The sequence below is a fragment of the Chiroxiphia lanceolata genome, chromosome 11 (assembly GCF_009829145.1).
Source record: "Chiroxiphia lanceolata isolate bChiLan1 chromosome 11, bChiLan1.pri, whole genome shotgun sequence".
Lineage (NCBI taxonomy): Eukaryota > Metazoa > Chordata > Aves > Passeriformes > Pipridae > Chiroxiphia > Chiroxiphia lanceolata.
The window spans coordinates 21,698,955-21,710,271 of NC_045647.1; the positions used below are offsets into that span (position 1 = coordinate 21,698,955).

The window sequence follows — 11,317 nt, forward strand, 5'->3', positions numbered from 1 at the left end:
ATAATTTTTCCTAATTAAAAATATCCCTGGGATTTTTATTTACCTTGAACGGCGGATGGCTGAGACAACAACTATTAAGTAAAACAAGTCCTGTAGTCACAGCACATTATTTAACCATATTGCCACTCAGTGGAATCAGACATATTTATCATGTTTTGTGATAAAATCTTTGTATCACACTTTCAGAATCATAAATCTGACATGGTGGCTTTTCTAAGAATAATGTTTTTGTTCCTACAAAAGAAAGAAACCTTTGACATTTTTTTAAAACTTTCTTCATGACAAACCATGATGAAGTGTGCATATACAAAAAGAGCTTTCACTGGAAATGATCTTCAGCACAAACAAAACCATTGAAGCAAACTCAAGACATGGTGAAATGGTGCTGAACCTTCCTCTCTGGAACCATCCAAGTTCACCAAATGTGAGACTTAAGATACTGTGATTGATCTCATATTGGAGTTTAATGTACTAAATCTGCATTGTTTCAGTGGAATTATAACCAGTTTTATTAGTAAGAAATTGGAAAAAATAAAGAAGAAATGAGGTTAAACAACACAAACCTGAAGTTAGGCACGGAGCTATCTACACACACACCACAGGAAGGGCAAGTTGCTACTTTGGGTTTAAGATAGAAAACTTCAATTTTTTTCTTTTTTGGAATTCCCTTTAAATCATAACACTAAAAGAGGAGGCATTTTAACTTCTGCTTCCTCCCTCCTCCTTAGGCTTGTTTTTATCTCCCCCATACAGTCACCCCTGGTTTCTCCTGCAAGAAGTCAATCTTATCACAATAAAGGATCTTGGTATCTGCCACAACCCTCAACAGTAAGCAGTAAGCACGTAGCTTAGCAGATTTCAGGCCCTACAAACTAGGTAATTCAACAAAAAAAGTCAATGTTGCATAAACAGCATAAGATTTGCAAGGTCAAAACTGGGAGACAGCAGCACTTCTTGCAGGAGAGAACCACTTTATTTTCAGATATGCATGGAGAGTATCTAAACTCGCACTCAGTTCTGAAATTCCTACTCAGAAAGTTACTGGGATGAGGGTACTTCTAGAGACAGGGACACATCCACACACAAATGTAATCTGGGATTTATTACCAGTCATGCCACAGGCAAACACCAAAATAATTATCTCCTAATTAATTCCACATGAGAAGAGGACATAGCCTCAAGCTGAGCCAGTGGAGGGTCAGGTTGGATATCAGATTGGATATCAGGAGGAATTTCTTTCTGTCAGGCACTGGAAGGAGCTGCCCAGGGAGGTTTGGAGTCCCCAGCCCTGGAGGTGTCCAAGAAAGGCCTGGATGTGGCACTCAGAGCTCTGGGCTGGGGGACAAGGTGGGCATCGGGCACAGGGAAGACTGAGTGGGCTGGGAGGGCTTTTCCAACCTCAATGACTGTATGATCTGCAGGAGCTCTCCAATAAGCAGCACATATTGCTGATAGTTTGATTTATGACTGTTTGTGCTCAATATTTATGAGGAAACCATACCTATCACCTCTTTAAAGAACAATTTCTGTGCTTTTATCTATTCATTGTGAGATTCCCTAATGCTTAGACACTCACAGTTTATTTCTGTAGAAGTAATATTTTTAAAAAATGGGGTTTAAGACAGGAAATTATAGCAACATTTTTTCCTAAAGGTCATATCAGTTTTGTTTAATCCATTTTCCATTTTAAAATATAGAAATATTTTAATAACATAAAAGGTATAAAAAGAAATAATTCATTAAATTGAAGAAATCTACAAGTTTATATAAAATCACTTTGAGTGCTTTAGAACAGAATGAAAATACTTAAAATATTTTATATGGGGCTCTGATAATATTTTATTTTTTTAATCACCTGATAAAAGTTCAAAGAAATGTGTGTATTTTTAATAACTCCTACTAGCAATCAGTGTATACGATGTGTTATAAACACCAATATCCATTTGGGTTATAAGGCTATAGAGACAAAATGATTAATCAAGCAAGGTCAAACATGGAACATCTATTAAAAAAAAAAAAAAAAAGAAAAGAAAGTGCATTTAATGGTTGTACCAAACCTGCCTTTTCTAAAAACTTCTACCACCTGGCGGCTGATGGTGGCATGTGATGAGGGGCAAAACCAGTTCATCACACTTATTAGACACCAAACCTCTCAGAGCTGTTTGGGTTTAAAAAGGAAAATAGGGAAAGCCCATTTATGCCTCTCTCTGCACAGCTGGGACTAAGTCCTTAATTTCTCTTTTCCTGCCCCCACCTCTTATATGAGGAGCTCACAGTAACTTACAAAAAGTGGGCTGAGCCCCAGCAAACACGGGTGTTCGGAGGTGAAAATTAAGGGAACAGTGTTCACAGCCACTCCCAACTGCACTTACACAACAGAGTGACATCCCAGTTGTCTTCTACCTGCTCCTATCACAGAGACACAGGAAGGACACAGACAACTACAGCAAAAAAAAAAAAAAAAAAAGGCGTGCAAAAAAACCCAGGCTCTAAAAACCTGGAGTTCCACGCTCTTCAGCACTGTCTACTGGACCAATCTATTAATTAAATGAATCCCAACGACATTTGCAATTCCAAAAGGAGCAAGCAGGTATGGGCTGGCAGCCCTGATCAGCATGCTCATGGATGGGTAGCCACAACCACAGCATGAGCCTCACACTTCCCTCACTATTCCCTGACACATCCAAAGGCACCACGCCTCAGCTCCAGCTGAGGGGAACCCTGCAATGCTCGAGACACCTGAAGGAAAACCAGAACAGCCTCATCAGATGTAAGAGTCAGTGTCTTCTGAATGAAACTTTTCCATCACTTTGGCTTGCAAATGTATAAACCCTAGTCACCAACTTTTTGTTAGGAATCAGTTCATTACTATTTGAGTGTCAGCCAAGTAGGGACACACCTGTGATGACAGTGGGTATAGCAAAAACAGCAAAGTCTTTATGATTTTGCAAAAGCTTAAACAAGTCTGCAGCTCGTGTTTCCATGAATACCTGTCCCTCCAGCTGGCTGGCTGAAAGCACACAAGCTTTTCTATGAGAAGACCAGTTTGACTCAGCACAGATAAAGCTGTTTAATTAGCAAAGGCAGCAGTGCAATCAAGCAAGCATTTTTCATTCTAGCCCAAGGTATGACGCTGCCCTCTCACCCATGGGGGCTGTGAAGTCTTATCAGCCCATTGCACAATTTTTTCACCTCACAAGGTGAGTTGCCTCATCTTTGGAAACAGTACCATTATTGCAGGTAACATTTACTTCATAATTTATTGCTTCACTTTTTGTCATCTACAACATTGCTTTCTCTCTGCCAATTTACTCTTTTCTATTCTTGACAACTTTTCCACCTACTTGTAATTACCCTTTTCTGCTGTGTTTATCCAACCAGGTCTAGAATCCTTCTGTGGAGGATGTATATGGAAACCTGACTGTTTGTCAGTCTCTTCCTCAGACAGAACTTCATACTCACATATTTTCACTAAGGTCTTATCATGTTTTGAAATGCAGATTGCAGTGTATCTTATCTACAAATGTATAAAAATCTCAAACATCAGCCTATTTCAATGATATTAAAGCAGATTTCCAAGAGCTAAGGTAATACAATTATGTGGTATTGGATACAAATTCTTCTATGATTTGCATGGTGCTATTAAGAACTGAGTACTAAAACTGCATATAGTGAAGTCACAGCTTTAAGAACATATGGATACTGTGGGAATAGTCAGCATCAGTCTTTTGGAGAAACATGCTTTCAGCAAAAACATGTACAGTCTTCCAGTGCCCTACAGCGTTACAGAATGGCAAATGACATCCATTTAAAACAGATACAACTCAGAATACAAGAAGTCCTCTAGAAACACTTTTTCAAGATGAACAATAAGAAGCCTAATATTATAGGTTTTAATAATCTATTCTTTCAACAGATTATAATTTGCTACTGGCAAACCATTATCAAATTCTGAATAGATTGTAAGTAGAATTTCTTATTTTACTTGGTTCTATAGTCTACAAAGCAGTTTGTTATTCCTTTTAACTCTCACTTCAGTCTCATTACTTTGAAATAAACCTACCTAAAATCCATTATTTCCTTGCCAATTTTTCCATTTACTTTCTGTGAAAGCAAACTTTAGAAGAAAATATTGGCAAACTTTTTTTTTCTAATACAACCTATTCAACTAAACATTTGATTATAGGTTTCATTACGTTTCAGAGATATTTCTGTTGTCTCTTCAAAGATCAAGAAGAAAAGAAAAAATTCACTTGAATCCTGAGCACAGGGTACACGAGTAGGATGGAGGAGGACAAGAGACAGAATCTGTACAAATCTATAGTCAGAATCTCATATACACTAAGTGGCCTAAAATAACATTAGAGCCTGTAAGAGTTTGTTTAGATAGAGAAATACACAGAGTATGGAGGACAAAGTGTTTCCCACTAAGAGCTTTCTTAAAATTTTCTATCTAGTCAAAGAGGTAATCTCTATCCCATAGTGTGTTTTGCTATTTATACTAATACAGCCACATATTACACACGACAGAACTGTAGATAAACAGAAAAAATATCAGCAATTTTATCTTGGATCATCTTAAAATACCAGCACACACACTGCCTGGTGCTGTACCAGCTGGCTGTTTCAGTGAACAGACACGAAACACAACTTGCAGGAGGTTGCTGTGCACTCCAAGTTGAGGTTGTTACCATGTTCCACACTGCAGGGAGCTCAGCTGCACCTCCTGCTGTTCACACCCTGGCCAGTGGGCACCTAAAATTTAAATGATGGACAAAGAACAAGTGACACAGTTCAATGAGCTAAACTTCACTGCTGCTTTCACAGTAAATGAGACAGAGCTCAGGATAAACTTCACCCACGTGGTTTCCTTCGTGTGCCTGTGCCCTCCCAGCCCACAGACACATGCGCCTGTATCTCTCCTTTAATTGGGTTTTTATTTTGATTGCAAAAGCAGAGAGCCGTTAATGCAGAGCTGGAAACTGAAGTGTGTGCTGGGAAGAAGTGCTGATCTAATTACCTGCTTGTAAGGAGCTAAGTATGCACTGTCTTCATGTAAAATCTGGTTGCCAGTTCCTTTTTGGAGTGCTAGGGCCTCCATCCAAAGGCCATAACTACAGTTAGACTCAAATGTCTCAAAAACATAATTTTGAAACAGGAAATTTTCATATGAAGCAAAAATCAGAGAGAAACCAAAGTAAAATCTTTATCTCCCTTGCTCAGTTTCAGGGGTTTTAAGGAACCTGTTGCCTCGAAAGATTACAGTGTTATCTCAAAGGCAAGGTTACTTTTACTTTAATATTAGGAGTTTCTTGTTGCAAAAGATACAGTTGTTAATTAGCATTTTAAATTAGTAAAAGCAACTTAGTATATCACAGAATCACAGACTATTCTGAGTTGGAAGGGACCCCCAAGGATCATCAAGTCCATCTCTGAAGTGAATGGCCCATACAGGAAACTGAATCCCTGACCTTGGTGTTATTTGCATCAAGTTTTAACAAACTGAGCTACCGTATTTTTTTTTCCTTCCCATAAAAAGTACATCTATTAACAAGATTACCTTCTCCTTACACTCTACATTTGGCCATTTGGTCAGTTTTAAGAGCTTAGACTCTTCTAAAAAGCAGACTTCTTACTCCTCTGCAACACCATTGGTCTTGCCTCCAAACGTGTCTCACCTTCAGCCCCTGTCAAGGGATCCCTTCAATCAGTAGCAGTTCCCCGTTTGCCCACGCCCTGGGTTTCCCTCCCCATTCCACATCTGGCTCCATTCTTTATCCTGGTGGCAGGATGCTCTGTCTTGCCAGGAGGCTGGCAAGGACACTGTCCTTCTCCAGAGTCATCCCAGAGGACTGGAGAGTGCTCTGGCAAAGCACTCACCCTCATTTATGCATGATTAAAATCAGATGACACCTCCTAAAACTGGAAAACTTGCTAACAGAAAACTTACACTGAACGCAATAAAAAACGCATTTACTAAATCAATGTGTTACAATCAAATAAGAGAAATGAGAATTCTTGTCCAACTGGAGTAAGGAAATACTAATTAGTTATTCACAACTGAACCACTGAACAAACTGAAAAGAAAGACTGCAGTGAATTCTCGTGGCAGTACATTCATGCAAACTGTTTGGTAGTTATCCTACATAAAACAATCACACATGTATTTTCAATTGAAACTGTTTCCCACCTTCTAGTAAATGCAAAACCCAAACCAAGCAAACAACAAAAAAAACCCCTAAGAAACTCATGCTGCTCACTTTATTACATTTTTGTATCACAAACCGGTGTTTTTCTGCACTATGACAATAGTGTTCATATTAAAAACATTCACGATGAGCAATGTTTGGCCATAAATGACAGTCATTTTAAAACAGAAAGTTTGCTCTTCATATAGCACTTGTCCCAGCAATTTGGGGATTATCTTTCGGGCCTATCACAAGATGACTAACTACCGAGGCAGTAAACATTGAAAGAAACGTGTAATCCTCTGGGGAAAAAAAAGGGGACTGATACTTTTAAGCATATTTCTGCTTAAAAATACAAAAACAAAATTTTCCAACTTGATACTTTTTAGTTTCATCGTTACTGCCAACAAGTTTTATATTCAATCTTTAAAGCACAAGACAGACAAAGCGATGATTAGTTTTCAATATTGAAACAGCTTTCTAAATATTACACATAAGCTTTTAATAAAGATAATAATCTGTACACAGCATTTTGGCATCTTGCCACTGATGTATGGCCTCTAATCAATTGCTTGTTCAGCACTGAATATTCAGTACTTTTTGTGTACAGAACAAAATGGTTATTTCCTGAGAAAATGAAAAACATTTTAAAATAAACTTATCTAGCTGAAAATTTAGACATTTAGTGCAAAGCAGTAACTAGGAAATGAGAATTAAAAGAAAAGGTTAAGCAAGCTGTCTAGGTTTTAATATAGCTCTGTCACTAGTCTCCTGGATGACCTTGAACAAACTATTTCACTTCTTAGTTTCCTCCATTTGTAAAGCTATCAACAAAGATCCCTAAAGCTGTAAAACAGCCATTGTCCTCTGCCACATCAAATCATCATTGAACCTAACAAGTGGTTCTTGAAGCTTTTCCCCAGTGCCAACAGATCCACAGAGAATCTGTGAATCAGGCTCTTTTCCACTACGTCTTTAATTACTTTGTAGGGTTCTTAATCAGATATGTCAACTCAGAAAAGGGTTCTGGACATCGAGGTATTGAAAAGGTCTGTTCAGTGCACACCTGCAGTTGAAAAAGATGTCATATTCAAATGCATAAAGAATAGCCCTGACAATAAAATCAGCTTTTTCAATGCCCTTATGTAAATTAACAGTTCAGTTCCATTGGAAGGAGTATTTGCACTACAGGCCACCTCCTCCTTACAGTGCTGTTGTGCAACAACAGAAAGTTTCAAAGATAATTGGTGAAAACGATTGCTGGCTCTTTGCTTCCACCTTAGGACCACAGGATCATTTATTGTATAAACTGACTAAGAGAAAGTCTTCCAGGAGAACCAGAACCAACAAAGACCACTTGTCCTGGATTTGTCTCTGACAGCTGACTACAACCTTCCGCCTGTTTTTCTGTTTTCCTTTCACTTGCCACTGAGGCACGTGTAAAGCTACAGTTGGTAGAATGGCTTTGACATCATCTTATTTTGCAGTCCTGCCTTCAGAAGAAGACCTTAGAGGGCCCTCTCCTCTATGTGGCTGCAAGTTTCAGCGAACGTGTAGGAAAATAATTATCTTCCACAGCTCTAACATGTGTTGGATTGAGAAAGGAGGATAGTTTGACACAATTGTATTTTCTCTTCCCTTAAGAAGTCAGGTAACAGCAAAAATATACAAACTAGTAGAGATAAGCCAATTCTCCCAATTTTTACTCTGTCCTATCTCATAAAAGTAAAGTAATTTTCAAGGCTTGCATTAGGACAAACCTCTAAGGGCAAGAAATTGAGGAAAGGTGTCAGATCAAGATTATAAAATGCAAGCAACAACTGAGCATTTGTTTCTATGTAGAATATCCCATAGGATTCCATTAGCCACAATAACAACGTTGGGTTACTAAATTTCAGGCTTCAAGTATGAGTCAATATTTCATAGAAATAAAATATATTAGAAATAAAATGTCCCTTTGATGCCAGAGTAAGAGAGAATATCCTTTGCTGACAGATGAAGGTGCTTAAGCTTCCCCTGACCCTGGATGAAAAGAGGATACTGAATCAGCAGGATTTCAGTGTGATCCAGACCAGAATCCTTTGATTTCTATTGAAACTGCAATCCAAAAGCAAAACATACACTTTCAATCTAAGACAAACATCAAAGCATCACAAAAACAAACACCCAGCATATGATCTTCCTCTCAGGATTAACGTAAACCAGCTGGAATGGTTCCTCAGGAGGCTCTAAGAGATGATTTGGTGCTGTTTTTCTTGTTATTGACAGGGTTTGCTCAGTGCATCACATGACAGCAGCTCTACGAACCTCCTCTTGCTAAACTGCACGGCAGTGCAGGGAGCTGGAGCCACCAGACACTGACACTCACCTGCTGCCAGTTCCAATCTTCCTTTTTCCCCCCTGAATTATTACACATATTCCATTTTAGCCCTTATAGTCAAATACTATAGCAGATCAATGCATATCCATACGGTATCTCAAAGGTATGGAACAAACTCTCCCACATGTATTATGAGAATACACATATATCCAGAGTTGGAAGGGACCCACAAGGATCATACATACGTTTTTCAAAATTTATTTTATAATCTTCAGTTACAAAATTACTAGTTTCCTGGAGAGGAAAGAGCCAGTACAACAAATTGTTCTTTCTAGAACTATTATGTATCCATGTCACATACTATGAGGGGAAAAAATAAAATTAAAAAAAAAAAGCAAAAGCAAGTAGGCATGAGTAACCTTGGGCACATTTGTCACTGCTGGAGTGCTCTTGGTGGCACTCACTATGCAGAGCTTTAAAAGCTCTGCCACTATCAACAGATTGTGTTGATTTGGGGTGTATTCATAAAGTACGCAAAAAATGCCACGTTCACAATACACAGGATGGCTTCAGTAAGCATTGAAAAAATCTCTCAGAAACAAACATTATGAACATATAGAGTTATTGAATTTCCCAAGCAGAAATCTGTGCACTGTAGAATATGAAATAAATAGATGTTTCTGCAAGGCAGTGAGCAGTGTCCATGGATGCATCTCCATGACGTAGGTACAGAGCCTGCCTTAGTCTGGCAGATACAACAATCTTTTTTTAAAAAAAAAGACAACACACACAGCTAACCACAAAACCAAACACAGAAGAAAAAACCTGAAAATTGTAACAGGTAATATTATCTTAACATTAATAACACAGTTGCTACAAATAAAGGCTTACATTTTTGTTTCAGGTATTTTATTTAAAGTAGCATTTTAAAGCAAATTGGGTAAATTGGATCAAATCATAGAACTGCACAAGTCCATTTAGACAGTAAGACTGTAAATTTGAGAAGCTGATAATAAAGTATTCCCACAAAAAAACCCCACAATCCCTTACTGAATGATGTCAGTGTTATAAAAACATACTTTTTTTACTCTGTAATATTTTAAGGCACTGTTAATACCTTCTATACTGTAATTAGCAAGAGCAAATGAGACAATTCACAGCTTGATGTGCAAATACACATGGAAACAAATGAGAGAAGGATTAATAAGAATATGTCCTTCCTATAAACCACAGCATCCACTGGAGCCGTTCGTGATAAACAGGTCTGAAACAGCCATAACCTCTCCTGCTGGTACCAGCCAGCCACAGGAGAAACGAGCTGATGTACAAGTTTCAGGTTTTGTAAATGCCACATTTTTAATGCTGACAGTGGAAGCAAAACACTCAGCCCAAATAAAACCTGCCAAGTTGATTAACCTAACCACACGAATTCAAAGGGCTATAGAACCGAGGGCTGGTCCTCAGCACCCTGAAGGACCTTCACCCGAACGCGCATTTGAGACGCTGCCACAGAAGCAGCGGGATCTGCGTGACAACAAACCTGCTCGTAAACACGAATTAACACACGTAACGCTACAACCACACGCAGTTCCACACAGAAATTCGTGCCGAGGACACCTAAATCCTACCTGCCGCTACACACGGGTGCTTTATTTCTCCAGAGAACACAGGATATGCTTTGTCAGGGCGGTAAATACGTTTTATTCAGTGTTGTGTGATGGAAAACAGATTTCACGGCTAGTCAGGCGCTCCGGGGCTCGCTGGTTTGTGCTCCATCTTCCAGATCGTAACGCTGCGCTCCAGACCCTCAGCGGGGCCAGGCAGCGGCGGTCCTCTGCCCTCCGAGTGTGGGGGGCTCTGCCTGGCGCCCCGGCCACTCACACCCGCAGCTTCATCCCCCGGGGCCCGAGGCGCGTCCCTCCGCCCCAGGTGAGCCCACACCTGCCAGGGAAAGGATCCGCGGGGGAAGGGACCGCTGTGAGGATGGGGGAAGGACATGGGGGGAGGAGGAGGGCGCCAAGGGGCATGCGGGGACACCTACCAGTCCGTGTGCGGCTCGTCGATGACCAGGAGCAGCTTGAACTTTCTGCCGACAGCCGCTGAGACGGCGGAGGTCGCGTCCACCAGCCCGGCCGAGGCCGCCGTCTGCTTCACGGCGTTGGAGAGGGAGCTGAAGAAGCTGCTGCCCGTCGACTGCTGCGGCGGCGGCGGCTGCTGCTGGGGGGGCGCGGGCTGCGGCGGCTGCCGGCGCTCTGCGGCCGGGGAGGCTGAGGCGGGGGCCGAGGAGCCCGCGGGAGGCGGCGGCGGCGGCTGCTGCGGCTCCGGCCGCTGCAGATCGGTCATGTAGCCATTGGGCAGGTTAGCGATGAAGCTGCTGTCCGAGAGCCTGCGCCGCAGAAAGTTCATCATCTGGCCGGGCGGGAGCGGCGGGGCTGCGGCGGGAGCGGGCGCGGGCTCTGCGATCCCGATCCGCCGGCGGGAGCGGTCGCCGCCTCTCTGCGGCCGCGGCGGCGGCGCCTCCTCCCCCGACACCGGCACTGCCCCCGCCCGCCGGCAGGGGGAGGCCGCGCGCGAGCCGGGCGGGAGGGGCCGCGCCGGGCCCGGGGCGGGAGCGGGGAGCTGAGGGGGTGTTCGGCCCGGCGGCTGAGGGTTATGTCCAGCCCGAGGGCCGAGGTCGTCCCCACGCTGAGGGTGGTGTCCGGCCCGGGGGCTGAGGGCCGTAATTCATCCCCACGCCGAGGGTTATGTCCAGCCCGGGGGCTGAGGGTGGTGTCCGGCCCGGGGGCCGAGGGTTGTAATTCACCCCCAC

General features: G+C 42.0%; 1 protein-coding gene across 1 annotated transcript in view; it reads right to left on the bottom strand.

Annotated features, from left to right (window-relative positions):
* SYN2 (synapsin II) overlaps window positions 1-11,009 on the bottom strand; it is a 179,590-nt gene extending 168,581 nt beyond the window's left edge. Inside the window, exon 1 of the mRNA XM_032699341.1 lies at window positions 10,550-11,009. Within this exon, the coding sequence (XP_032555232.1) occupies window positions 10,550-10,917 (368 nt within the window). The 5' untranslated portion in view covers window positions 10,918-11,009. The remainder of the gene's footprint in view (window positions 1-10,549) is intronic.
* Window positions 11,010-11,317: the final 308 nt, after the last annotated feature.